The 27,180-nt window shown below is 71.4% G+C and overlaps 2 protein-coding genes across 3 annotated transcripts in view; both read left to right on the top strand.

Moving 5' to 3' along the window:
- The first annotated feature begins 222 nt into the window (after nt 1-222).
- KCNQ4 (potassium voltage-gated channel subfamily Q member 4) lies at nt 223-17,164 on the top strand. Of its 2 annotated transcripts, none has more exons than XM_064525200.1 (14): nt 223-597; nt 7,679-7,769; nt 8,534-8,660; nt 8,846-9,021; nt 9,098-9,223; nt 9,373-9,483; nt 9,604-9,699; nt 9,794-9,882; nt 11,019-11,174; nt 14,312-14,529; nt 14,674-14,776; nt 14,949-15,080; nt 15,223-15,358; nt 15,518-17,164. In XM_064525200.1, the coding sequence occupies exons 1-14, from the start codon at nt 368-370 to the stop codon at nt 15,734-15,736; spliced, it is 2,010 nt and encodes a 669-aa protein (XP_064381270.1). In that variant the 5' UTR covers nt 223-367; the 3' UTR covers nt 15,737-17,164. The 2 variants fall into 2 exon arrangements, with proteins under 2 accessions (XP_064381270.1, XP_064381269.1); XM_064525199.1 differs by having other exon boundaries at nt 14,653-14,776.
- A 2,384-nt stretch (nt 17,165-19,548) lies between these two features.
- The window catches only part of TINAGL1 (tubulointerstitial nephritis antigen like 1), an 8,164-nt gene continuing 532 nt past the window's right edge, over nt 19,549-27,180 (top strand). The window contains exons 1-12 of the mRNA XM_064525198.1: nt 19,549-19,671; nt 20,458-20,789; nt 21,277-21,340; nt 23,220-23,312; nt 23,400-23,514; nt 24,298-24,421; nt 24,558-24,708; nt 24,976-25,159; nt 25,529-25,574; nt 25,995-26,118; nt 26,727-26,772; nt 26,929-27,180. The exon at nt 26,929-27,180 is cut by the window's right edge and continues 532 nt beyond it. Coding sequence (XP_064381268.1) covers nt 20,489-20,789; nt 21,277-21,340; nt 23,220-23,312; nt 23,400-23,514; nt 24,298-24,421; nt 24,558-24,708; nt 24,976-25,159; nt 25,529-25,574; nt 25,995-26,118; nt 26,727-26,772; nt 26,929-27,072 — 1,392 coding nt within the window. The 5' untranslated portion in view covers nt 19,549-19,671; nt 20,458-20,488 and the 3' untranslated portion in view covers nt 27,073-27,180. The remainder of the gene's footprint in view (nt 19,672-20,457; nt 20,790-21,276; nt 21,341-23,219; nt 23,313-23,399; nt 23,515-24,297; nt 24,422-24,557; nt 24,709-24,975; nt 25,160-25,528; nt 25,575-25,994; nt 26,119-26,726; nt 26,773-26,928) is intronic.

The following is a 27,180-nucleotide window of genomic DNA, read 5'->3' as shown; positions in this document are numbered from 1 at the left end:
CCGTCCCCCCGCGCCCCGGGGGTGGCCGTCCCCTTGTCCGGGGGAGGCGGCGGTGGCCAGGCCGGCAGCACCGCGGGGCCCCCCCGCAGGAATCCCCCCCGCTCCTCTCCCTCGGCTCCCCGGGCGGCCCCGGGGGCGGGGGCCAGGTGCGGCGGGGCGGGCCGGCCGGGCGGGGGAGGGCCCGGCGGCGGCGGCCGGCTAAAGGCAGGTGGCACCGGGGAGCCGCGCGGGCTGCTCCGGCGACGGCCCCGTGCGAGCGCAGCGGCACCGAGCGGTTCCCCCCCCCCCCCCCCGCGGCGGCGGGGCCGGGACCATGCGGGCGGCGGCGGCGGCCCCCGGGGCGCCCTGAGCGCGGCGGCAGCGAGCCATGGCCGGGGCGGCGGCGCTGACGGCGGTGCGCACCGAGGGCGCGGACCGGCCCGGCGGGGCCCCCCGGTGCGGCCGCCGCGGGCTGCTGGGGGCTCCGCGTCCCGGGGCCGCCGCCGCCGCCGCCCGCCCCGCCGCGGCCCCGCGCTGCTGCCGCCGCCGCCTCCAGAACTGCCTCTACAACGTGCTGGAGCGGCCCCGCGGCTGGGCCTTCGTCTACCACGTCTTCATGTGAGTACCGGCACCGGGAGCGGCACCGGGCGGCGGCCGCCCCGTCGCGGCTCGGCGGCGGTGGGTGCCGGCGCGGCCGCCTTCGCGCACCGGGCAGCGCCGGCGCCGTTGAGCCGCTGCCGCGGAGAGCGCGGCCCCGGGCGCCGATCCTGCCCGCGCCGGCTCCGTCCCGCAAGTTTTTCCGCGAGCGTTCGCCGTTGCGGGCCGAAACGGCGGGAGCCGCCGCCGCGCCGTGTGCCCGGTCCCCGCCGCTCCCGGAGCCCGGGGGTGCCCGCCCGGCGCGGGGCGGGGGGGCGGCGCGGAGGGAGCGGGCTGCTGGCGGGGGCTGCCCGGGCCGGGGGCGGGCGGGGGGAGCCGGCGGCACCGCGCTGAGGCGATTCCCGGATTCAGCAGAAACGGAAGAACAGAGCAATTTTGCAAAAGCGAAGCGGGAGCGGGGCCCCCGCGCCGTGCGGCTCCCCGGCAGCAGGTATTTCTGGGGGCGCCGGGTTCTGCCACGGGGTTTAGCCGGGGCGAACAAGCGCCTTTGCCTCGCGTCCCGCCTCTGAGCGCTGCCTGCGGGCGCTGCGGGGACGCTCGGAGCGAGCAGGGGGCTGCGAGCGGGAGAGCCGGGGCGCGGGGCGGCTGGCGGCGGGTGCCGGTGCGGGAGCGGCGGGTCTGTGCCCTGCGCGATGGCTGGTTTGCAAACTCCTCTCCCGCTCCGCAAGCCGGAGAGGGGATGAGCGCGCTGCTGGCTGGACGTGCTGCCGAGGGATAATCCCCGGGGGCAGCGGGCAGCGCTGCTTCCCTCCCGGTCCCCCGGGCGCGGAGACACGGCTGCGTCCTCCCCAGCTGGGGCACGAGCCGCTTCCCCTATTCCAAAGTGTGAGCAGCCAGAAAAAAAAGAAAGCAAAGAATGGGGCAGGGGGAAAGGAGAGATGCTAAGCCGGGGCCTCCGCAGGGCGCGTGCCGCAGCTCGCCGGAGGAGGGAAGCGGGTCCTGCGAAGGCAGCACGCTGCGGTGGCGGGTGCCGGTGCCCGGGCACCTGAGCTCCCCGGGGAGCTGAGCGAGGCGCCGCGGGGCCATTTGTAATGAATGCCTGCCGGCACCGCCGCAGCGCGCTTCGAAAATAAATCCGTACGCTGCAAATGCTGCCCTCGAAAGAGGTTTTCCTGCAAGGAATTAGGGATGGCAGCCGAAACCTCCTGGCAAGGAGGGAGCAGCAGACTTTATTGTACGGGTGCTTGCCGGGCTTTGCAAGAGGGATCCTCCGCGCCTCTCCCGCGCGGGGTTTCCACCGTGTGTGCTGGTGGCTGCGTGCGGGTCCCTCGCGGGGGGCAAGGCGGCTCCGGTGCCCGCGACAGCCCAGCTCCGCGCGCAGCCCAGCGCCTCTGCGGGGCCGCGAGCCGGGTCGGCAGCGGGAGCAGGACGGCTTGAGCGTGCGGCGGGATGGGGAGGCTCTCCGCGCGTTTGCTCATCTGGTTTTATGGACGAGGTTCACGGAAGGGCAGTCGGTCGTGCCGTGACCCTCCGAAAGCCCGTGGGGAAGGCGCTGTAGTCGGTGCGCGGTGCAGGTGTCTCTCTGTAAAGCTTTTCCTGGAAATGCTGCTCTTTTCTGTCTCGTTCGAAGTTTTTCTCTCCCAAGGTGGCAGGTGGGAGCTCGCAAGCTGTTGCAGTGCTGCCTATCGAAGGTCTTGGGAAGGATTTGTGTGCCTGATATCTAAGGATTAGGTTTAAAAAGGATGCTCGCAGGACCCGTCCTCTGACTTCTCCTGCCCGCTGCCCCCCGGCAGCCGCTAAAATGGAAATACCCGCCGAGCAGCCGAGCGCTTCCCCCCTCGAGCACTCCAGCGTCCAGGAGCACGTAGCAGGGCTGAGCCGATACCGTTTATCGGACAAGCTCCATCTTTCTGCTGGCGAATTGATCCCAAATAGCAGCCCGTTCCGAGCGCCTGCTCCAGGCCGGCCCGGGCCGCGCTGCCTCGGGATGGCTCTGCCGCAGGCACCGGCCCGTTTGCAGGGGCAGCGCGAAGGCCGGCTGCTCCCGCGACAGGCCCTGCCCGTCCCGGTGCCCAGGGCGGTGGGTGCCCAGCTCTGCTGCTCCTTCTGTAAATGAGTTTCTCGCCTTGGAGCTTACGGAGAAAATCTGGGAGTGTGACCAGAGCGTTAACCTAAAGGCTTTAGAGCCAGATGGCAAATAAAAAGTTCCTTTTTAAATCTCTGGCTCTTAAGCAAGCTGGAAGGCTGTTCCTGTGCCTGGCTCATGCCTCTTACAGTGCATGAAGGATGGTGATGTTCCTGGTCACCAGCACGGCCGCCCCAGGCTTTCCTGCTTCCAGCACCTCTGCCCGGTCCCGGGGAGGACGCTGGTGCTGGGAGCCGTGGTGTGGGGCTGAGCCCCGCTGCTGGCACCCAGCCAGCAGGGACCCTCGCTTTGCTCGGCGCTGGGGAAGGGCAGTTTCCTCCCCCCGCAGTCTGTCTTGCTCCCTGCCTCACCGCGACGCAAGCAGGTAACTGCCAGCCCGGCCCTGGGCGAGCAGGGCACAGGTCTCGTGCGAGCGGCTTGTTATTGCTCGGTGGGGTTTTTCATCGCGAGAGCGGGGCTGGGAAGGTCTCCGTGTTCCTGCTGCCCTTCCCGGCTCGGCGCTGCAGCGGGGCTCGCTGGAGCATCCCGTGTGAGTGCTGCTGCGGCCGCGGGCGCTCGCTGAGCCAAGCAGGGCCCTGAGCGAGGTGGTTTCCCACCGGCCCTGCACCTCCCAGCCCGGCTCTGCCCGGGACCGCTCGCCCCGGTGTTGCTGCTCGGGAGGGAGCCGGTACCTGGGATCTTGTGTGGAGGGTTATGAAACCGCTGGCTGCACCAGCAGCTTGGCTCAGCACATTCCCATTTCCCAGAGGGGCGTTTTAGTAAAGAACAATTTGACCCGGAGCAAAGTGGGGAAGACTGAACCGGCAGCACCGCTGACGGCACTGCAGCCCCTGCCCCGACGTGCTGCCCGCGCCCGGCTGCGGGCGGGTCGCGTTTGCGGTTACGGCCCTCCTGCTCGGGTCCCTGCTCCGCGGCTGGGGCTCGGGAGGGCGCTGGGGCTGCAGCATGGCACGGGCACGAGGAGGGGCGCAGGGCGGCCCCGGCAGTGCCGTATCCGGGCTCCGGCGGATGCTTGGCAGGCGATCCCGGCCCCCCCGGATCAGGCCGCCGATTAATGCCAATGTTAATGACCACTGAACGTGCGGGAGACGTGGCTGGGCCCGTTGCTGCCAGCGCGGTTCCCTGCGAACCCGCCTGGGGCTGTTTAACGGGGCCGGAGCGCCGCGGTTGGGGGCCCGAGGGCTGGCAGGAAGGTCGCTGCAGCGCCCGCTCGGTGCCGCCCGCCTTGCAAAGACCCGGTCTGCTGGCGTTTTGCAAAGTGTCTTGTATTTGGGGCAGGAGGATGAAAACACTCCCTATCCCCAGTGCTGCGTCTGGGTGGTCGATATCAGGAGGGACAGCGAGGCTGGGACTCTCTGCAGCCGGGAGTCGTGTCCCCGTGCAGGATGTGTCACCCAGAGCGCGCATGGGGACCCGCTGGTCCCCCCGGGGCGACGGCCCTGCCCCAGGGACGGGCCCCGCTCACCTTGCCTGAGCTTGAAACGGGAGCTGCGTTCGGGGGGGAAACGCTGGTGACAAGAGGAGCCGGCACAGCAGTTTCCCGAGCCTGACGCGGTGTCGCCGGGGCATAAAATTCAGTGACTACGGCGCAACGTGACACCGTGCATTGATTTTCTCTTTTTCCCTCCCCGCCTGCTGCTCCCGTGGGAGCTCCTCCGCCTCCGCCGGGCCGACGCGCAGGTTCCCGGCCCGGGGCACTCGGCCACTGCTGCGAGGCTTTTGCTGTTTGTCCCCAAAGCGGCGATTCCCTGGGGCGAGAGGATGGCGAGGGGCTGAGCCAGTGCCAGGACCTCCCTCCTGTGGGCTCTGCTGCCCCACATGCAATGAGTTTGGGGGGTCTCAGCCTGCCTCGCCGGCAGCCCGGCCCCACCGGGGCCTTTTCGGGGCTGCTCTTTGTCCCTGCGCCCCGAAGGCCGCCCGTGCCGGGCATCTCCCGTTGCACCAGGGGGTCGGGACGGACCCGATCCCTCTTGCGGGGTGCACGAGCCGCCAGGCGCGGGGAAGCGAGCCTGAAAACATGGCTTGTCTTTTTTTTTTTATTATTTTCCCCGCTCAAGTCAGCTGCTTGCCAGATGATTCAAGAGCAAAACTATCTCAGCTGCTCCGCGCTAACGTCTTGGCACCGTCCCGCAGGAGCCTTGTGACCGTTCACCCCTGCCAGGGCGCGGGGAGCTCGGGGCCGGCCCGGGCTGGGGGCGCTGGGGGGGGGATGCTGCCGCTCGGGGGCTGCACACGCTTCCGCCCTCCCCGGACCCGTCTCCGGGAGCAGCCTGCGGACGGGCTCCTTGCTCGCTGCCCCGTTTGCAGCCGGCGTCGCGGGACGTTGCGAACACCCTGCTCCGGTCCTGCCGCCCTGCCCGTCCCCTGCCGGGACCGAGGAGGGGGCTCAGCCCCCCGGGGCCTGGAGTGACGCTGGCCCCGAGTGCTGCCCTGGGGTGACGGAGCCTGCGGCGGCCGGCGGAGCTAACGCGGTGCAGGGCCAGCCGCCCTCCGCGAGCCTCGCAGGGCGCATGGGCGAGCGGGGCTGGCCGAGCGCCACGGCCGGCTCCTGGCTTCTGTTACCGGCTGCCCGGGTGACTGTGGGTAAATGCTTTGTGCTTCTCTGCTTCTCTAAAACGGAGCGTAACGAGAGCGGCTTTCCCGGGAAAGCTGCCCGGAGACCTCCGCTCAGCCAGACCCGGCGGGCACGGGGAGGAGGGTCCCCGTGGCGGGCGATGCATGCTGGATTGCATCCCCGCTCGCTGCAGTGAGCCCCACGCCAGCTTGCATTCCTGCTCGCTGCAGCAAGCCCTGCGCCCGCTTGCCCCCCGCTCGCTGCCAGGTGCTGCAGAGGAGCCAGCAGCACGGCCGAGGCGGGGACGTGCCGCACCGAAGCCCTTGGCACGGCTCCCTCTGCTCGGTGGCTGGAGCCGCCGCGTGCCGGGGCAGGGCGACGCGTTGCCCCCCCGGTTTGTCGCTCGCGGTGCAGTTTCGGCCCCGCAGCACTGGGTGCCGGGGACCCCCAGGCCCCCGCGGGGTGCATTCGAGCTGGATGCCGGTGCCCGCGCAGGTGGGAGCGCGGCGCGGAGCCGGACAAACAAGGCGGCCGCCCCTGCCATGGTTACCGGTGCAAACAGGCCCGCTGCGCCGCCGATTATTTATATCCTCCGGAGCAGCCAGGCCTCCTTCTCCGCCTCTCCTCGAGGCTGCTGGAGCCGGGGGCGGCAGATTTTAAGACGCGCTGTTTGTGCAGCTGCAGAGGGCACTTGGCACGGGGGGGGAGCCGAGCGGAGCATCCCGCCGGAGCCCTCGGCGCGGCTGCCCGGGGCGCTGGCAGCCTGCTTGGCCCGTTCTCCCGGCCCCCCCTGCCACCCCCGAGCATCTGACCCCTTCCCTAAGCAGCTTAGTCGCACCGGGAGCCGGCACGGGCTGTGTTTGCCCGGTTTTGAGACGTTAATTCCTAGCAGGTGATGCGTTCCCAGCAAGTTTCTTTCCCAGCTCTGCTGCTGGCGTCCTCCGCGTCCCCCCCGGCCGCAGCGGTGCTCCCCCCGCGCGGGGGGGCCGGTCCTTCCCAGCGCCAGCTGCCGCAGCGGACGCCCCCTCCCTCGCACCTCCCCGCTGCCCGGGCGAAGGCTCCGGTCTTCGCGCGCGGCGAGATTTCTGCGTTCTCTCCCGCTTTGTGCTTCGCTGCCCGTGTAATTGCCTGCTCGGTCCCCAGCGTGTAATCTTTATTGCTGAGGATGCACAAAGCAGAAAGGCTCTGTCGCCGGCCACTTGGCCAAATCTCGTTTCGTACCTCGAGCCAACGTCGGGTGGGCTGCGCCGCTCCCCCTCCCCGGGGCTGCATCGTTCCCCCTCCCCGGGGCTGCGCCGCGCTCCCAGCCGATGCCGTGCGGAAGGAAAGGGGCTTCATCAATAATTCAGAGGGAGAAGAAATCACCTCCAGCCTCTGGCCTCGCGGAGGGGGGGCACCTGGCCCCTCCGTGCTGCAGGCCACCGGCCGGGGGCTGCCTCCTTCGTGCCTCAGTTTCCCCGGCTGTTGGAATCGGGGCGCGTGTGGCCCCCGGGGCCGGGACGAGGCGGCTGCGGGCGCGGGCCGGCGGTGAGCTGCTGCGGTGCTGCCCGGGGCTCGTCGCTCCAGCCCGTCCCGTCCCCTCGCGCCGCATCCACCCTCCTCCCGTTCCCTTGCGTTGCTTCGCTCCGGCCGGGCCCCCCGGGCGGGCAGCGCGGACCCCCCTGCGCCGTTACGCAAGCCGGCTCCCGCCGAGCCCTGGCCCTTCGCGCGCCGTCACGTGGGCTGGTGGCACAAGCCCTCCGCTTTCCTTATTTAGAATCGCTGGATCAGGGGAAAAAATGTATTTTTGGAGAGTTTCATTTGCTTCAGCTCCCAAGTCTATTTTTCCCCCCTCCTTCTTATTTTAAGTGGGCCAAAGCCCCTTTGTGTTAACCCGGCGCTGCAGGACAAGCGGCCTCCGAGCAGCTCCCTGTTCAATCTTCCCTGGGGCCTGGCCTGATCCAGGCCGTCCCCGAGCAGCCCGTGTCCCCGCGGGACGGCTGATCCAGGCCGTCCCCGAGCAGCCCGTGTCCCCGCGGGACGGCAGGTCCCTGGGGCGCGCGGCGATGCCGGGATGCTCCGGTCCCCCTTCCCCAGCAGCAGCCCTGCCCGCGCCGCGGGGCCCTGCCTCTCCCCCCTCCCCAGTTTTAATTAGCGGTTGTTTTGCCGGGGAAGGGGCTGCTGCGCCCCCGGACAGGGCGTCCCACGGGGATGGGGTGTCTCCGGGAGGGCGGCCGCAGCCCGGCTCGGCCCCCCTGGGCAGCGGCTCGTGGGCGCCCGGGTTGCTCCATGCCACCATCTAGGGGCAAGCCGCGTCCCCGGAGGCTCGGCCTCGCTGGGAAGGTCTCGGCCGCGTCCCGGTCCGCACGGGGCCGCGGGGGCCGCCTGGCCCCCCTCACCCGCGGCGGCTGCTCTCGTTGCAGATTCCTCCTCGTCTTCAGCTGCCTGGTGCTCTCCGTCTTCTCCACCATCCAGGAGCACCAGAAACTGGCCAACCAGTGCCTGTTCATCCTGGTAAGCTGAGCTCGCTCGCGGGCTTGGGCAGCGCTCGCTGGACGCGAGAGCCAGCATCAAACCCCCATCGCTTCGTCCAAGGCTGCGCCTAATGATCGCTGGGCTCCAGCTCTTCTGTTGCTTGGACTTGCCCTCCCCACGCTGCGCCCTGACCGGGATCAGCAGAGCCCGTGGGTCCAACCCCCTCCCCACCCCTCACTTAATCATTTAATTTGCAAATGATCAGTGTTAATGACGCCGGCTTGGCAGGTGCTTCAGGGAGGAGCGTGCGCGGTGGCCTGGCTGCTCCGGTCTCCCCGGTCCTCGCGCACCGCCGTCCCCGTGGCCGGTGCCGGGCTTCGCCAGGGCTCGTGGCTGCAGCCGGCCCGCTGCACTGTGCTGCGGCCCGAACCGCTGGGAAAGGCAGGGCAGGAGGGTCTAAAAAAGGCAACTTTCCCCCAAACTGTCAGAAACGGCTGACGCCGGAGTTCTCCCGAGTGATGGAGACTAATTTGGGAAGGTCCTTGTGACTTTCCCGCGCGTAAGCAGAACGGGGGCTTGTTTGCGCGCGCGGCAGCAGGACAATGCTGACGGCGGAGGAACAGGACCCGGCTCCGTCTGAGCTTGGCACGGGCGGGAGGGCCGGGCTGCGCAGGCGGCCTCGACGCCCCACGGCTCGCCGGGCCCACGCGTGCCCTCCTCGGCGCCGGGGCTCGCTCCGGGCTCCGGCTGTGCCCCGCCGCCCCGCTCACGCGTCCCGCCGTCCCCTCTCCCCCCCCCGGCAGGAGTTCGTCATGATCGTGGTGTTCGGCATGGAGTACATCGTCCGCGTCTGGGCGGCCGGCTGCTGCTGCCGCTACCGCGGCTGGAGGGGCCGTTTCCGCTTCGCCAGGAAACCCTTCTGCGTGATAGGTACCGGGGGCTGGCGGGGGCGCGGGCTCCCCCTGAGCTTGGGGGCTTCCAGGGTCGCCCAGCGGGTGACACGGCTCCCGGACCCTGCTGCGAGGGGCGCCGGGTGCAGAGCACCCACCGGGGCTGAGCACGGGGGACACCTCATCACACGTCCCGCTCCCCGATTCTCGCCCCCCCCACCCCAGATTTCATCGTCTTCATCGCCTCGGTGGCCGTCATCGCCGCCGGCACCCAGGGCAACATCTTCGCCACGTCGGCACTGCGCAGCATGCGCTTCCTGCAGATCCTGCGCATGGTGCGCATGGACCGCCGCGGCGGCACCTGGAAGCTGCTGGGCTCCGTCGTCTACGCTCACAGCAAGGTGAGGACCTGGGGGGGGGGGCGGGGGGGGCCGGAGGGGGGGCCGCCGCTGCTGCCTCACCCCCGCCGCCCCGCAGGAGCTCATCACAGCCTGGTACATCGGCTTCCTCGTCCTCATCTTCGCCTCCTTCCTCGTCTACCTGGCCGAGAAGGATGCCAACGGGCAGTTCGCCACCTACGCCGACTCGCTGTGGTGGGGCACGGTATGTGGGGCGCGGTATGTGGGGCGTGGTACGTGGGGCGGCCGCAGCCCCCAGCCCCCGGCCCCCGGCGGGGGGGGGGGAAGCAGGGCGGGCCGGGCCGCGGGGCGGGGGGCTCCCTCCAGGCCTCCCCCGTCTCCCCGCGCCCGCAGATCACCCTCACCACCATCGGCTACGGCGACAAGACGCCCCAGACGTGGCTGGGCCGGATGCTGGCGGCCGCCTTCGCCCTGCTCGGCATCTCCTTCTTCGCGCTGCCGGCCGTGAGTGGGGCGCGGGACGGGGCGCGGGGGGCGGGCGGGGCGGCACGGGGCCAACGCCGGCGGGCGGGAGGGCGTCCCGGCCGGTGCGGCACCCGCGGACCCCGTCCCCTGCGTCCCCAGGGCATCCTGGGCTCCGGCTTCGCCCTCAAGGTGCAGGAGCAGCACCGGCAGAAGCACTTTGAGAAGAGACGGACGCCGGCGGCAAACCTCATCCAGGTACCACCGGGCCGGCGCCGCCCGCCCCGTCCTGCCCCGTCCCGTCCCCGCCGTGTCCCCGGCACGGGCTGACGCCGGCCCCGCTCCTGCCCAGGCCGCCTGGCGCCTGTACTCGACGGACGCCGGCCGCGCGTACCTGACCGCCACGTGGTGCTACTACGACAGCCTGCTGCCCTCCTTCAGGTAGGCACGGGGACGCGGGGACGCGGGGACGTGCTGGGCTCACGGGGCCGCGAGGAGGAGGAGCACGACAGCCTTCCTCAGCCTCGCTTCAGGGGCTCGGGTCGGCGCTGGCTGCCGAAACGCCTGACTTCCTCCTCCATCATCATCGTCATCCCCCCGGATCACTGAGCCCATCCATCCCATCCCGCCCTCTCCCCGTCCGTAGCCTTCCTCCGGCAGCCGCGCCGCGGACGAGGACAGTGCTGCTGCTGGCGGCCGGAGCCGCGACGACCCGCGAGCGGGACGCAGGGGCCGGCGGGGCGGCAGGTCCCTGCAGTGCTCTCGGCCCTGGACTCGCGGGAAAGGCTGCTGCGTGGATCGAGGAGCCCCGATGCCTTTCTGGACGCCCCCCGTGCTCCCGTCCCGGCGGTGCTGAGCTCGCTGCGGCCCACGGCGTGGTTGCTGCCCGCCCCCGCGCAAGCCCCCGGCCCCGCTGCCTTCACCTCTGTGTTCCGCCACCGTTTTTCGTTGCAATGACAAAAGTTATTGTTAAGTTATTGTTTTGTTTTAATCTTTTTTTCTTTTTTTCCCCAAAAGACAGGATTCTTAACAGCGCGGGAAGCGAGGCCCCCCGGTTCCCGGCGGCGCGGGGATGCGTCCCGCCACGCAGCAGCCGCCCGCTGCCTCCGCCCGCCGAGCTCCGCAGCCGGGAGTCGGGATGGGGCTGGGTGTGATTCCCGCCGGGATGGGCGCCGCTCCTCGGCCCCGGGCGAGGGAGGACGGGGCCGTGCCAGGACCCCATCCCGGCCGGGCGCATCGCGGCGTGGAGCTGCCCGCGGCCTCGGGGGCCCCGAGAGAGAGTCCTGCAGCGTGGAGGCTGCTGGGGTGGTTTTTACGCGGGCTGAGACGTCCCGCAGAGCGAGCGTGTCCAGCCCGCCCGGCGCCGTGGTCTGCCTCGCCTGGCCCTGCCCCGCTGCTCAGAGCTGTTAAGAAACTGTCTTTTGAAAGAAAGGATTGGTTCTGGTTTTGCTTATTTTGCCCTGTTTTTGCTTTGCTCTGCACAGAGGAGGACCCGGCTCTGCTCAGCCTTGGTTTGCTCATCTCGTTTGCTTTGGAAGGTTTAATTTCTCCATGTTTTTATTTGACCCCAACCTCAGAGAGCTGGTCCTAATCTTTGAGCATTTGCACCGAGTCCGCAACGGAGGAATTAGGAATTCAGAGGTGAAAAAATGGCCTGACGGAGCCCCACCGCCTTATCAGTCCTTCACCTCTGGCCCGAAAAGCGTCAGCCCCGCCACTTGTGCGGGGGAAAGGTAGGGAGCAGCCCGCCCGGCGCCGCGTTCCCCTCTGTGCCGTGTGTGTCTGTGTGCCGGGGGAGCAGCCGTGCAGCCCGGCGAGCAGCCCCGAGGCCACGGCGGAGGGCCGCACCGCGTCACGTTGCCCATGAGCCTCGCGGTTGCTTGGACGGTGCAGGCAGGCAGCGCTCCTGGCCTGCAGCTCCGGAGGGCGCAGGCTCAGTCCCCGCGGACGGAGCCGCTCGTCCCTGCCGTCCCCCGCGTCTCGTCACAGCCGTCAGCCCTGCTCCGCTCTGGTGTCTGCGGGGCTCCAAAACAGGGACGTGGCGCCCGGGCTCGGGTCCTCTGCTGCTCCCTCGCCGAGGCTCTGGACCACCCATGATTTCGGGAAGCCTCTTGAAAGGTTCAGCTCCACCTCGCTCTGCTTCTGGTGTGGCAACAGCTCTGGGGCGTTTTGCAGAGGCGAGCGGAGCGTGCACGAGGTGAACAGAGCGTGCACGAGGTGAACAGAGCGTGCACGGGGTGAACGAAGTGTGCACGGGGTGAGCCGAGCGTGCACAAGGAGAACGAAGTGTGCACAAGGAGAACGAAGTGTGCACCAGGCGAGCGGAGCGTGCACGAGGCAAGCCGAGTGTGCACGAAGCTGAAAGCAAACATGCGCTGGCCCCGCTGAAGCCCGGAGGTAGCTGGGACCCGCGTGTCCGTGCGGCACAGTGGAGCAATGAGCGCCCCAGCCCCTGCCTTGCCCACGGCTGGGTGCTGCAGCTGGGAAACCCGAAGGCTTGGCCAGCCGGTGTGTGCGGCGCTCGGTCCAGGAGATCCCGAGGGGGATTCTTCCCTGCGCTGATCCCAGCGGGGTGATGCCCTGAAGAAGGAGCAGCGACGGTCCGTGCCCGGCCCTCAGCAGGGCCCTGGAGAGGAGGCAGGTGGAGAAGCCCATGCGGGAAGGCGTTTCCTACAGTCCGAAGTGGACTTGCAGCACCCACGCCTGGGAGTGCCACGGCACGGTGCCGGGCACGGAGCTGCGCCAGGCCGAGCCGGCCCTGAGCCCCCGGAGAGGAGACGGGAGGCTTCGGCACGTCCACGCTGGGCCGTGGCTCTGCCAGCGGCGTTGGCTTGCGGGCACCGCTCTGGTGTGGCATCTGGGCGACCCGGTGTGCGCCCGGGCTTTGGGGAGAGGGAGCTCCGCTCCTCCGCGGCCTCGTGCCTCAGTTTCCCCTGCGGCATCAGGGATCTCTGCACGGGCTGCTGCTGGGCGCAGTGCGAGCCTGGGGCGACTCCGTCCCTCCTGCGCGGCTGCAAGGTCTCCCGGTCCTCCGGCTGCGGATGGGGCCGGGAGACAGCGAGAAGGAGCATCCCCGCCGGCCGTGGGCCCCCGGCCCCGCCGTCCCCTGGGCCAGCATCACCTCTCATAACATTTTCATCTTCTCTTTCTCCCCCCCCACTCACCTCCCCCCCATGCCCCAACCACCTCTGTCCATCCCTGGCAGCTGCAAGGAGGAGGACGCGCAGCCGCCCCGGTGCTTACGCCTCAGGTAACGCTCACGCCGGGCCGGCGGCGCGGTGCCCATCGCCGCTCGCGTCCTAGAGCTCTGCCGGCGGCGACGGGAGATGCCAGCGTTTATGTAGGACCTACGCAAACCGCTGCCAGGCCTGGGGAGTCGGGGATGCCCTGCTCCACGCTCGCTAACGCTCTCTCCCTCTCTCGTGTCTCTGCCTGCCCCTCCAGCCAGGTCCTTAGCGGTAAGCGGAGCCTCTCGCGGATCCGGGGTCCCTGGAGATGGAGGTATCGCCCCCCCGGCCGCTGCCGCCGCGCTGCGCATGGTGCTCGGCGCTGCATCCCGGGCTGCCACGGTGCAGGGGGACGGGGCAAGGGGGAGGCCAAAATGTGCTGCATTCTCCGTGCCCTGAGATGGACGGGGCCGGCTCGCCCCCTTGGTCCCTGCCTGCGGCTGGGCCTCGGTTTCCCCTCCCCGCCGCTCGCCTGTGCAGCGTGGCCGAGCCCGGGAGGTGCGAGGCTTCCCCAGGGCACCGGGGCAGACTGAGGTGCTTGGCTAAGCCCTGGGGTGGCCACGGTGTCCCCGCCAAGGAGCCCCCCCCAGCCGCTGGCACGGCCATGCGTTGTTCAGCTGCCTGCTGCCCCACTCTGCTCTGCGGCAGGCTGCATGTGGACGTGCTGGAAAGCAGAGCCCTCCCGCCCTGCACCGCGGCTCCCGGCTGCAGAAATCGAGGAAGCTCCCCAAATGCCGCACTTTCCCGCTGCAACGCCCGCGCTGCAACCCCGCGCTGCAACCCCGCGCTGCAACCCTGCACAGCCCCAGGGCCCCCCCGCAGCGTCCCGCTGTGCAGCCTCGCGGCGTGCAGAGACCCGGGGGCTCCCCGCTGCAGCGATGCCAGCGCTGCTCCCCAAAATGCTGTGTGTCCCAGTGGCCTCGGCCGGCTGCTCTTTCCCCGCGTGCCCGGTGCTTTGCTGCGACTGCTCCACGGCTGCGGCTTGCTCCTCACGGGGCCCTGCGGAGGGGGGGGGACAAGGCTGGTGCCCTCCTGCTCGTCCCCCGGGGCCCGGGCCGTGCTCGTGAGCCCGCCGGCAACAAGAGGCAGCACCCGGCACTGCTTTTGTGTAGGTCCTGCATAAACGAGGTCTGCTGTTCCCCCACGCGCAGCGGAGGGGCTGGTTTCAGGAGCAGAGCACCTGCAAGGGCTGGATACGGGCTGGTCGGCTCCGTCCTGCAGGAGCAGAGCTCGGATTAGGCCCCGTTTGGCTAACGGACAAGCAGAGCGCGGCTTGGCACCGAAGCGGTGCTGAGCGTTTTGGCCGGAGCGGAGGCGGCCCCAGGGCTGGAGGGGGCTGCGAGGAAGAGGACGGTGGGGGCTGGAGCAGGTGCCCTGGGTGCTCTGTCCCAGCGGAGCCGGGGCTGGCGCTGCCTGGGCGCTTTCCCCCCCGGCTGCCGTGGGCTCTGCTGCGTGTCCATCCCAGCCACTGTCTGTCCGCTGTCCGTCTGTCTCCTCCTTTCTTTGCTCTTGGAAGAAGTTGTATTTGACCCCAGAGATGCTCCTGTCCTCGCTCCCGCCCGTGCCCCCGGCTGCCGGGAGCCTTCGCCCCCCACCCTGGGCACCTGCCGCCTCCGACGCCGCCCGTCCTTCCTCCCTCGCAGCAACAAGATGGGCATCAAGGACCGCATCCGCCTGAGCACCCCGCAGCGGCAGGGCAGCCGGGGCAGGCAGCCGCTGGGGCCACCGCTGCACCGCTCCCCCAGCACCGAGGACGTCCCCGAGGCCGCCAGCCCCACCAAGGTGCAGAAGAGCTGGAGCTTCAACGACCGGACCCGCTTCCGGGCGTCGCTGCGGCTCAAAGCCCGGCTGCCGGCGGAGGGTGAGTCCGGGCGGCGGCGGGGCGAGGACCGTGCTGCCGTGCTGGGAGCAGCATCCCTGCGTGCCGGGAGCAGCATCCCTGCGTGCCGGGCTGCGGCGGCAGCATCCCGCATCCTCTGCCCAGCGCCCGCTCTCGCGCCCGCAGCCGACTGCCCGCCCGAGGACAGCAGCGAGGAGAAGAGCTCCCAGTGCGACCTGGCTGCTGAGGACGTCATGCCGGCGGTGAAGACCCTCATCCGGGCCGTCAGGTGAGCGCGTCCCATCCCGTGTCCCCCAGCTGCTCGCCTGTGGTCCCGCAGCCCTGCCCGCGGCTCCCTTCGTGCTCGGAGACGAGCAGACGGGTCCGGCCAGGCCACGGGGGTGGCTGAGCTGGGGACAGGGGCAGCGACAGCTCCTCCAGCTCTCCCGGGTGTCCCGCAGGATCCTGAAGTTCCTGGTGGCCAAGAGGAAGTTCAAGGAGACCTTGCGGCCCTACGACGTCAAGGACGTCATCGAGCAGTACTCGGCCGGCCACCTGGACATGCTGGGCAGGATCAAGAGCCTGCAGACGCGGTGAGCTGCCCCTCCGGCGGTGCCGGGGGCTCTGGGCTCCCACGGGCCCCTCCACCGCTGGCCGTGCCCCTGGGGCCCATCCCCGCGCCCTCTGGCCGGGCGAGGGTGACGGGCCATGTCTTGCCCCCCTGCTCGGCGCCAGCGTGGACCAGATCGTGGGCAGGGGGGCCCTCGCCGCCGACAAGAAGGCCCGGGAGAAGGTGGAGAAGCCGGTGCTGGAGCCGGAGCTGGTGGACGAGCTCAGCATGATGGGCCGGGTGGTCAAGGTGGAGCGGCAGGTGAGGCGCGGACCCACGCGCGTGGGGGGCTTTTGGGCCGGTGCATCCTCGCCTTCGCTTCGGACGGGGCGGCGAGGACGAGCCTGGGCTCTGGGTCTTCCCGCAGGCTGCGGGGGGCCGGGGCGGTCGCCGGTGCCCGCTCACCCGCCGCCCTTGCAGGTGCAGTCCATCGAGCACAAACTGGACCTGCTGCTCGGCCTCTACTCGCAGTGCCTCCGCAAGGGCTCCAGCAACTCCTTCAGCCTGGCCGCCGTGCAGGTGCCCCGCTGCGAGCCCGACATCACCTCCGACTACCACAGCCCCGTGGACCACGAGGACATCTCCGTCTCCGCCCAGACCCTCAACATCTCCAGGTCGGCCAGCGCCAGCATGGACTGAGCAGGAGGTGGCAGGGCAGGGCCACGAGAGCCGCGCGAGGGGCCGGGGAGCGGCGGCCGGCCTCCTCCGCCGGGTCTCCCAGTTTTACTTGAAACGCGTCTTCCTTCGCGGGCGAATCGCCTGGTCCGGGAGCCGCGCGGGTGCCGAGCACGGCTGCAGCTGGTGCCCGCTCTGGGCACGGGGCAGGAGCCCCGAGGCGCTGCTCTGCGCACGGACCCCACTCCTGCAGCCCTCCTGCCCTTCCCGGAGGGAGCAGAGCCCCAGCCGGGGCTCCAAACGCGACCCCCGCTCCGTCCCCAGCCCTCCGGGAGCCGAGCCGGAGGCACCGACAGCTATGCAAGGCTGGGTGGCCCTTCGGTGGCTGGTGCTGGCGTTGCGGCCCGCCTGAATGTGGTTTTATCTGTGGAGCTCCCGGCCGCGGCGGTGGCCGGGGCCTGCCCGGATTGGGGGGGTTGGGGGGGGGTCCGTCCCCCCTCGCCCACCTCCGCCTGGGCTTTCTCTCGCCCTGCTCGCAGGGCTGCAGCTCGGTACCTCTAGAAGCACAGCAGAGCCTTCTGCCTGCCCGTGCATGCTCCCAAGGCAATATATATATAGGAGATATATATATATATGTTTATGCAACAATGTCTGAATATGCAACGCCCCTGGGCAGAGCAGCCCGCGGGGACATAGGCAATAAGCCTCTCCCCGGGCAGCACGCAGCGCTGGGTTCCTCCCTCGTGGCCCTGCTGCCTTGGCAGCGTGCGGCCGAGCCCGGCTGCTCTGGGGACCCAGCCGCTGCGCCGTGCGGAGCCGCGGGGACGCAGACGCGGGCGATGGGGACGGTGGTCCCCGAGGAGCGTCCCTGCCCAGTGCCACCCGTGCCGCCTTGCACGCCGGTCGCAGCAGAGCCGCTGCCGCTCGCTCCCTGCCCCGCTCCTCTCTGCTGCTGGGAGGCCCCGGCGCTGCTTTCCGCTCCCCGCGTGCCGGGGGACAGCAATGATCACGGTCGTGCCAAAGTTTGCCCAGGGCTGGGCCTGGCTCCCGCTCCTGCGTGGCTGGGGGCTCGCGGGGTCTCCAGCCCCCCCTTTCCAACGTCCCCCGTGCCCAGCCGCGGTGCCCCCATCCCGCTTGTTTCTCTCGCCCCCTTCGTGCATGGGGCCAGCACGGGCCCTGCCGGAGCCGCTCGCAGCCCCCCGCCTGCTCGTGCACGTGTCTCCGCGCGGGTGCCCGGCCCGGCAGCGGCGGGATGCGCGGCGGGATGCGCGGCGGGATGCGCGGCCGCGGGGCGAGGGTGCATGCGACAGCTTTGCCGCACCAGCGCGCACAGTAACTAACTCGTAGCCTCCTCCCCGGGCTGGCTGGTGCCGCAGACCTCCCCAGCCGGCGGTAGTTACCTCACTTTATTAACTTATTAACTTATTCGTTCCATTAAAGTTGGAAGCAGAAGCCGCCTGCCCGCCTGCTGTTTGCCTCCCCGCCCCCGGGAGGTGGCACTCCAGCCCAGCCGCCGCCGCGAGCGGGCCCAGGCGTCCTGCCACTGCCTGCCTCGCCGTGAGCCATAGCCACCCTGCCCTGAACGCGGGGCCCGAGGGTCCGGCTCGCCTCACCGGCCCCCGGTTCAGTGGTGTCTTGTGCCTGGAGGCAGCAGGCCTGATGCCACTACAGATGGGCCCGTGCAGTGCATTTGGAGCCCGCGAGGAGCAGGGCTGGCGGGCTGCTCTGGGGAGCACAGTGTGACCCCCTTCCCCCCCCCCGGAGGGCAAATCCTCCCTCCCTGCCCTGTGCACGGACACGGCCCGTCCCCAGCCCAGCACGGGGCTGGGTGGGAGGGAAGGAGCGGCCGGAGGGAGTCCCGTCCCCGGCTGCCCCGGCGGCGCTGGCTCAGGAGGAAGCCGGGGCTCTTTGCAGGTTGTTCCCCGGCGTTTCCGGGCTGTGTCTCGCCAGCAAACATGTTCCCGGCTCGTCCAGGAGCGCTGGACCGTGCCAAGCGCCCCGCGGGCCAGCCCCTTCCTCCCCAGCCCCCGGCCGAAGCTGCCTCGGCCGAGGGTCCCGCGGGGGCTTTGCAGGGACCGGGGGGCACCGGCAGCCGGTGCCTCGGAGCGGGCAGCCCGCGGCAGCAATCCTGGGCGCCTCGGCCGCCCCTCGCAGCGCGTCTGGCCGGGAGCAGAGGCTTCGAGGGGGGAGCCAGGACTCGGCACAGCCAGGAAAACCCCACACAAGGCAGAGCCCCCCGGGCCGGCCGGGCGTCGCATTGCTTCCGCCTCTGCTCCAAATGGCGGAAAAGATGGGCAAGAAGGCGACGGGGCTGCTCGCCCTCCCGGGGCGCGACCGGTTCCAGCTCGGAGCCCCCGTCCCGCGGCGGCTCGGCTTCCTCTGGGCGCGTGGGCCAAGGTGCCCGGGCTGGACTTTGCCCTCCGCCGCGGCGGCTCCCTCCCTCCTCCCTCCTCCTGCCGCGTGGGCACGAGCGCGGCCGCGGCGCCGTCGGAGCGGAGGGAGCCGGAGCCGGCTGGGGCCGGGTGCCAGGTGGTCGGGGAAGGTGCTGGGTGACCTGGCGGGGTGGAAAGCGCCAGGGGACTCAATGAGCCGTGACCCCGCTGAGCCCATCACCCCGGCGTCGCGCCACGAGCAGCGCCGGCCGGGGAGGGCGAGGGTGAGGGCGACTGGAGGGCATCGCAGCGATGCTGGGGGGCTGCAGCGCTGCTGGGCCGCCCGGCCAGGGGTGTGGGCACGCGGTGGGGCAGCGAAACTCCGGCGCAGGAAGGGCCCGCGGTGCTGGTTGGGGCTGGGGCCAGAGCTTGCAGCGCAGATCCCGCCCCCCCCGGCGGGCGGCAGCGCTGCCTGGCAGGAGCACGAGGACGCGCGGAGCAGCGACCGGGGGTGACCGGGGACTTCTTGTGCGCCGAGGGTCTTGGAAAATGCGTGACTCACCCTGGATTCCTGTCCATCCTGTCACGGAGGAAGATTGTGCTCGGAGACTGCTGGGCTCCGGGCTGGACTCAGTTCCTTCCTGCCGCGCTCGGCCGCCGGCCCTGCCCCGAGGCCGCGCTCGCAGGAAAAGGCCCTTCGGAAAGCGCCGGCCGAGAAGCCAGGCTGGGGCCCTGTCGGGGTCCTGCAAGGGCCCCTTGCGGGTTGGGGACCCCCGGACCCCCCCACCCCGGGTCCTGCATGTGCCTGAGCCTCGCTCAGCTTCTGCCCCAGCTCTGGCAGCCGCCCGCAGCGCCGCCCTCCCTGGCTGCCGCGGCATCTTCGAGGAATCCTTTGGCAGCGGCTGGGGACCGCGAGCGACGGGCACAGAGAGGCACCGAGCGCCGGGGCCGCCTGCCCCACCGTGCCGAGCCCCGCGGCCAGCTCCGGGGACGCTGGCACCCGCCGCGGGCTGCAGCGGGACGTCCCCATCTCGCCCGCACGCAGGGCAGCCGGTGCCACGGCCGGGATGCTCCGCGGCAGGCAGCACCCCTGCTCCCCGCGCCGGGAAGCCGCAGGAACCCCACGCCGCGACGCAGGGCCGCGCTCGCTCTGGGGCACCTTCGCCCTTGGCAGCGCTCCCCGGGCGCGGGGCAGCCTGTGCCAGCGCGGTGCCGCCGGCCTCGCCCAGCCGGGCCGGGCCGGGAGCACCGGGCAGCACCGTGCAGGGACCGGGCAGGGACGTGGGCAGGGACCGGGCAGGCGGGGAGCGGCGGGAGCTGCAGCCGCGGCGGCTGCGGGCGGCGGGCGGGGAAGGGGCCGCGCTGTGGGCAGCGCCGAGCACCGCGCCGAGCACCGCACCAGGCCCCGCACCGGGCCCCTCCGCGCCGCCCGCGGCCGCCGGTTCGCGGCTGCCCCCCGGCACCTCCCCGCGCCCCCCCCGCCCGCCCCCGGCCGGGGCGAGGCCCCGGGGGCCGGCGCGGATATAAGGAGCGGCGGGGCCGGAGGAGGGGCTCGGCGGCGGCAGGCGCGGAGCGGCGCGGCTGCAGGTAGGCGTCCCGGTCCCGGTCCCGGTCCCTCACTTCGGAACTCTCTTCCCCCGTAGTCCTGGGGAATGGGCGGTGCCGGGGGGGGGGTCCTGCCTCGCGGGTCCCCCCTGCTCGCGGGCAGCTCCCGGGCACAGCGACTCTTTCCCGCACTCCCGGGTCGGCGGTGCCGCTCCCCCAGGACCCCCCGGCCCCGCTGCCCCGGGCTGAGACCCGGGAACTCATCGCACCGGCTGCGGCGGGTGGTGCGGGCGGCGGGGGGGGGGCCGACGTGCCCAGGGTGGTGGCCCCATCTGCGTGCCCCCTGCCCCCGATAACTTGCCCACCCTTGCACCCGGCTGCTTTCCGGGCCCTTGTCCTGCCGGGATCCCCCTTCCAGAGGGCGGTTTCCGAGGTCTGCGGGGAGCTGGCAGCCCCGGGGGAAGCGTGTTCCTGGGCATCGCTGTGACTTGTGGGTCCCCAGCAGCCGGGTGTCAGCTCGGAGGCTGCTTGGGCACGTCTGTTAAAAACCAGCTGGGAGCTGATAAAGCTGAAGCTTTTAAGCCTCACGCAGGGAGAGGGGAGGGGGGCTGCCGCTGGGATGATGCTCAGACCCCGCGAGTTGGGTGCCATCGGGGGATTTGGGGACCCTGCAGGCTGGGGACGCTCTATGGGACCGTTGCGCCTGTGTGACACCCACCACCGCCCCGTGCCCACCACCTCCGCTGCCCCCCCGGGAAACACCGAAGCCCTCGCTTGAGAAGCCAGCCGTGCCCGGCCTTGCCCCGCTCAGCCCCTCTGTCTCCGCAGCGGCGGCGGGGCCGGGGACACTGCTGGCAGCATGCACGTGCTCTGCACCCTGCTCGTGCTCCCGCTGATGGCGGAGGTGGCGGCGGCGTCGCGGGCGCGCTCGCGCCGGGAGCTGGCGCCGGGCTTGTACGAGCACGGGGTCTACGACGCCGGCGGCTCCTACTGCGAGCGCGGCGACGTCTGCTGCCACGGCCGCGACGACGGCTGCACCGTGCCCTACCTCGACACCGTCTGCTACTGCGACCTCTTCTGCAACCGCACCGTCTCCGACTGCTGCCCCGACTTCTGGGAGTACTGCCTGGGCATCCCGCCCCCCTTCCCCAAACCGCCCGGTAAGGCGGCACGGGGGGTCCGGGGGGGTCCCCCGGCACCACCTACCTGCGACGCGCGGCAGGACCGGGCGATGCTCGGTCCCGGCTCTGCCGGTCACGTCTGGGTCACGCAGATGGTGGCCGTGCCCTAACCGGGGCGGGGAGGGGGCGAGGCGGCGGCGCTGGCCCCCCCGGCGCAGCACAAGGCTGCCTAAGAAATCTCGGCGGAGCAGAGCCGGCGCCCGGGCACAACCGGCCCCTTTATCCGCGTCCCCGTCGGGTCGGCCCGGGCGTGCGAGACGGGTCGCCGCTTGGCAGCCCCGCGGTTAACCCTGCCCGCGCCGGGCCTGCCGGCTGCACGGGGAGGCGGGGGCGAGCGGAGGTCCGGGGGTGCCGAGCTGCAGCCGGGCACCTGCGTGGGTTTAGGGTGCATTTTTCAACACGAGCCGGGGAGGGGGACGGCGGGGCAGCCGGCCGCTCACCGCGGCGCTCCGCTCTCCCCGTGCAGGCTGCAGCCGCGCCGGCCGCAACTACCCCAGCGGAGCCACGTACCGCGAGAACTGCAACCTGTGGTGAGTGCCTCCCGCGCCGGCGGGCTGCCTGCAGCCGCCTGGGGCCTTTTTGGGCCCCGCTGGTCCGGGGCCAGCCTGTGCGAGCCCGCGGGGACGCGCCTGCGGCCAGGTAGCCGGCGTCCGGCCCGCGGCCTCCTTTGATGCGAGCCGCCCGTCCGCGCGCGGCAGCGAGCGCCCTCGCCGCGTGGCACGCCGCTGTTTGCAGGAGCGAGCGGCCTGGGGTTTATCTGGAAACTCGCTGCGGTGGTATTAATGGCATCTCGGAGAAGGGCTCTCGGGAAAGCCGTGGGCGCGGGCGGGGTGTGTGCAGGCAGGGAGCACATACCTGCGGCTGCCTCGCAGCGATGCGGCAGATAAGGGGAATCAAACGCCGCGTCTGGGGGAGACGGGGTGTGCACGGGCGCGTGTGCGTGCATGCGGGTGTGCAAGTGCGTGCGTGTGTGCAGCCCGCTCGGGGCTGCGGGTGAAAAGCGAGGCTGCGCGGGGCGAGCCCACCCACGGCCCCGCGGTTCTCCGGGACTGCAGCGTGGAGGCACGTGGGACCGGAGCCGGTTCCCGAGCTCCGGGGAAGGTCGCGGCCCCGAGGGACGACATGAGCTTGGATGATGGGTCCTGGCTGCTGCCAAAGCGTCTCTGCCCCCACCCCAGCGCGGGGCCTTTGGGGGCTGATGCTCTTCTGCCAAAATCTCCTCCCCCGCACTTGGAGCCTGCAGAACAATTCCTAAACTGCCTCTGCGGGACCCTTGTCCCTGCCTGGGTCCCGCAGGGCCTGGGGCGGCTGGGAGGGAGCAGATGCAGAGCCTGGGAGAGGTGGAAGGACCCGGAGCCGGGGAGCAGCCCTGGACCCAGCCTGCGCCCCGCTCCCCCCGGCTGCACCCGCACCCCGGGGTGCCCCTGCGGGCCCCGGCGCCCGTCCCCGAGGAGTTAACAGCGCGAAGCCGGGTCGGCGGGGCCACGCTGCCCGCAGGCGCTCGGGCCGGCTCGGCTCGCAGGGGAGAAGGGCTCAGAAGTGCTCGCAAGCATCTTACTGGCTTTTTCCATTGCCTCACAGGCGCTCGGCTGCGGGGGGGGAGCCGCGCAGGGCAGCGATGGGGCTGTGTGGGGGCGGGCGGGGGGGGGGGGATTGCACCCTGCGCTTCCAGCCTGGCTTTGCAGTGATGTGTCCCCTGCAAGGTGGCCCGTGGTGGCAGGTGGGACACGCACAGGCGCGTGGCCCCTGGCAGGGCGATGCTGGCAGCGGGGTCCTGCCGTGCCCGGCTCTGGCCGGCCGCTGCCCCAAGCTGCCCCCCTTCACCTTGGGGGTGTCTCTGGGGCGCTGGGGCCAAGCGCTCGGCCGATCCGGGTGCTGCCCGACGGGGACGGGGTGGCCGGGGCAGCTCTGGCCTCAGCACGGTGCCTTAAAAGGGAAGAGCGGGCCGGAGCTGCGCGGCGGGCAGGAGCGGGACATGCCGAGCATTGCTCCGAGCTCGCCGGGCGCGGGGGGGTGCAGGGCCGGGCTCCCCGTGGGGACCACGGCCCCACGCCCACTGCCCCCCCGGGCCACCGCCGCTGCCCATCCTGGCCCTCGCGGGTCTCCAACGCGCCCCGGGGCTCCCGGGCAGCCAGTCCCGGTCGGAGAGGACGGCCCCCTCCCCGGGCTCAGCGCCAAGCCCCGCTCTGACATTTGCAGGCCTGGCTGCTTTTCAGCTTTTCGGCTTATTTTCTGTCCCATGCTCCGTCTGCCCTCGAGGCTCCTGCGGGGACCGGGCAGGGACCGGGTCCAAGCGGCACGCGGAGGGCTGCTGCCCGGCTCCCGGGCCATGGTGCACCCCCGGCCCCCCGAGCGCCGCTGCTGACACCCCCGGGCCACTGACCCCCCCGGCCCCACTGTCCCCCCCAGCACCTGCAGCCAGGGCGGGCGGTGGGACTGCGAGGACCACGCCTGCCTCATGGACCCGGAGCTGATCGACGCCGTCAACAGGGGTAATTACGGGTAAGAGCTGCCGGCGGGGGGGTCCCTCCTCTGTGCATGGCGTGGGGGTCCCCAGCCCCCCCGACGCCGCTCCTGCCTCCCGCGCAGCTGGAGAGCCGCAAACTACAGCCACTTCTGGGGCATGACGCTGGACGAGGGCATCCGCTACCGCCTGGGCACCTTCAAGCCGCCCCCCACCGTCATGAACATGAACGAGCTGCACGTGAGTCGGCCCCCGCTCCGGCCCCTCGTGCAGAAGGGGAAACTGAGGCACGTGTCACCCTGCCAGGCTTGAGCCCATGGCCCGGCCCAGCGCTTCTCCATCCCCTCGGGGACGGGGACCCGGCTCTGCGCTGGGCCGAGCAGCCGCGGCGGGGCTGTGCTGCGCCGTGGGGCCCCCGGGATGCCCGGGGCGTTTGGAGACAGCAGCTCAGCAAATTCCCCCCTCGCAATCCCTGGCCTGTCAGTGGTTTCCCCCCCCCCCCTTCCTCCTTGCTCGGTTCCCATCGGAAAGCCGGGTCCCGGAGCTGCTGAGTCGGCAAAGCCGGCTCTGCCGGCGCTTCGCTAGCAGGATGCCTCGGCGGATGGGAGCCCCCCCGGGGCGGGCAGCATCCTGGGCCCCCGTGCAGGGGAGAGGTGGAGGATGGTGCATCCCATCTTGGGGGGGGGTCCCAGCTAGTGTCCCCCACACACACTGGGAAGCTGGAGCCCCCCCGAAGCGTGGCAGCCCCTGCGGATGCTCCCGGCGCCGCGGCCCTGGCAGCAGCCTCCTCGCCAAGGCTGCCGCGGCCTTGACACCCGCCGAGGTTTATCTTATTTTAGAGCCGCTTCCTGAGCCGGGATCAGCGCCGCGGCGTAGCCGCGTCCTCCCCGGGGACGGCCGAGCCGCGTGCCGCCAGGGCGGGTGCCCGGTTTCCGCTCCATGGGAAATGCCAGAGCCGAGCCCGCCCGGGGCTGCGGCCCCCAGCCCGCCCCGCGGCCCGGTCGCAGCCCTCTGCCTTTGCAGGTGACCGTGGACTCCAACGAGGTGCTGCCCCGCCACTTCGACGCGGCCGCTAAATGGCCCGGGATGATCCACGAGCCCCTGGACCAAGGCAACTGCGCCGGGTCCTGGGCCTTTTCCACCGCAGGTGAGCGGCAGTGGGAAGGATGCTCGGGGCGAGGCACCGGATCCCGTCCCAGGGGGTCCGGCCGAGCTCCTCCGTGGGAAGCGGGGCGGGAGGGCGGGAGCGCGCGGGGCTCCCTAACCTCCGGGCTCGCTCCCAGCCGTGGCCTCGGACCGGATCTCCATCCACTCCATGGGGCACATGACGCCCGCCCTGTCGCCCCAGAACCTGCTCTCCTGCGACACCCGCAACCAGCGGGGCTGCAGCGGGGGCCGGCTCGACGGCGCCTGGTGGTACCTCCGCAGGAGAGGGTGAGTCCCGGCCCGGCGGGGCGGGATGCCGCGGGCTGAGCTCGCCCTGGATCCCAGGGCTGGGAAAAAGTGGCTTGAGGCTGCGGGGGCCTGGGGAGAGCAAGGACCGCTTGCGCCGAGGGCGAGGGCGGAGGTGCCCCTTGCAGCCACCTTCGTGGTCCCCGAGGGACACCACGGGGGAGGACAAGGGCTCCTGGCCCGAGCGGGGATGGAGCCGGGGCCGGGCCATCCATCCCCTCCTCCTGACGCCCTTGTCCCCGTGCTCAGGGTGGTGACGGACGAGTGCTACCCCTTCACCAGCCAGGAGAGCCAGCCGGCCGGGCAGCCCTGCATGATGCACAGCCGCTCCACGGGCCGCGGCAAGCGGCAGGCCACGGCGCACTGCCCCAACCCCCAGACCCACGCCAACGACATCTACCAGTCCACCCCCGCCTACCGCCTCTCCTCCAGCGTGAGTGCCCGCGCCGTGGGACCGAGCCGGCACGGGACCGCGAGCGTGGGCAAAGCAGAAGCCGTTTCCCGGCGGGAGCTGGGAGCAGCTTGGCTTGGGCTGGGATGTTTTGGCTCCTTGAAAGCCAAGCTGGAAGCGGAGCAGGGCGAAGCCTGCTCGGCCCCGTGAAGCTTGCCTGCGCCCCAGCAAGGACGCGGGCCGGTGGCCTTTCCTTCTGCACTGTGGCGTCTCCATGACACTGTCACACTGGGAGACACCGGGTCACACGTTTGGGTGCCAAAAGGGCTTTTGCACGTGGCTGCAGGGAGCTCAGGGCTTGGGGGGGTCCCGCGGCCTCTGATACCCCCAACACTTACTCTGTGCTTGCAGGAGAAGGAGATCATGAAGGAGCTGCTGGAGAACGGCCCGGTGCAAGGTGGGGAGCCGGGTGCGCGCAGGGTGCCGGGGCCCCCGGGGCCCCCCGGGCTGCAGGGCCAGCGCCCGCCGTGGGAGCCCGCGTGCACGGCCGCGTTGGCTGCTCAATGTTTAACTGCGGCGGCAGCAGCGCCGGCGAAGCGCAACGAAGCGACGCCGGGCCCCGAGGCTGCTCGCTCGCTGCTGGGACGCCAGCTCCCTCCGCGGAGCTGGCTGGGTTGGGGGGGGCTTTAAATCCTCCCCCCCATGGGGTGAGTCCTGCCAAATCTCCCGGGGTGAATCTGGCTGCTGCTCCCCCCCTCCCGTGTCCCCGCGGCACCTGGCTCCTTTGGGGCTGCTCCATCCCCATGCGGTCCCCAAGCGTGGCCCCCGCCCCCCCCGAGCACAGCCCCCCCCCCCCGACTCTGCTCCCCCGCCGCAGCCATCCTGGAGGTGCACGAGGATTTCTTCATGTACAAGAGCGGGATCTATCGGCACACGCCGGTGGCCGAGGGCAAGGCGCCGATGCACCGCCGGCACGGGACCCACTCGGTCAAAATCACCGGGTAGGTGGGGTGGCGGGGGCCGGGGGCCGCTCCATGCCCCCCCCCCCACCCCCCCGGCGCCCCGAGAGGCCTCGTCGCGGCCGCGGGAGCCGCTTCCTTCGGCGGAGGAAAGGCGTCCCCTTCCTCCGGGGCAGGCAGGGGAAGCGGAGGCGGAAGGAGGGTGCAGGGCTTGGCAGCCGCCCCGGCCCCCGCAACGCCCTGCCCTGGCAGCAGGCAGCGGCTTGCGGCCACAAGTGACACGAGTGCGACGGTCTCAGCCCCCCGGGGAGCCCTGCAGGGAGGGGCAGAGCTGGGGAGGGCTGGGAGGACCCGGGTGCTGCAGGGCGAGAGCAGGGATGGGGCAGGGATAGGGCTGGAGCAGCCGGGGCCGCCTGAGCTGCAGGGCCTGCTCCTGCCCCACGGCTCAATCAGTGGGGCTGCAAACGCCCCGGGCAGGCACTGGCCTCGGTGGTGGAGCCGGGAAAGGAGCAAGGCGAACCCCAGCACCCGGGGGCTGCAGGGCCAAGGAGCAGCCCCTGTGCCCCCCACCTGCAGCTGCCCCCCATGCCTTTCCGTGGGGTGCCCTGTGCCCACGGCCCCCCCCTCCATCCTGCCCTTTCCTGCCGCAGGTGGGGAGAAGAGCAAATGCCCGACGGCCAGACCCACAAGTACTGGGTGAGTAGGGCTGGGGGCCGCCGAGCCGCGTGGCACGAGTTTGTCGAGGCTCAGCCCGCTGAACCGCAGCGGCGCAAGGGCCGCTTCGGCGTGCATCGGCGGGGAGGGGGCTCGGGTGGGCGCTGGGGCTCTGACCGGCGCCTGTCCCCCCCCCAGACCGCGGCCAACTCCTGGGGCAAGGAGTGGGGCGAGAACGGCCACTTCCGCATCGCCCGCGGCGTCAACGAGTGCGAGGTGGAGACCTTCGTGGTGGGGGTGTGGGGCCGCGTCAGCGTCGAGGACATGCACCACCGCCAGTGAGCGCCCCGCGGGGCCTGGACCCCCCCGGACCCCCCCGGACCCCCCCGGCACGGCTTCCCGGAGGGGGCCGCGGCCCCAGCGCCGGAGCATCCCGGCTTTGCTGACGCG

The sequence above is a fragment of the Dromaius novaehollandiae genome, chromosome 23, assembly GCF_036370855.1.
Source record: "Dromaius novaehollandiae isolate bDroNov1 chromosome 23, bDroNov1.hap1, whole genome shotgun sequence".
Classification (NCBI taxonomy): Eukaryota; Metazoa; Chordata; class Aves; order Casuariiformes; family Dromaiidae; genus Dromaius; species Dromaius novaehollandiae.
Note: the sequence above shows the minus strand (reverse complement) of the source record. Positions and strands in the feature narration are given on the sequence as shown.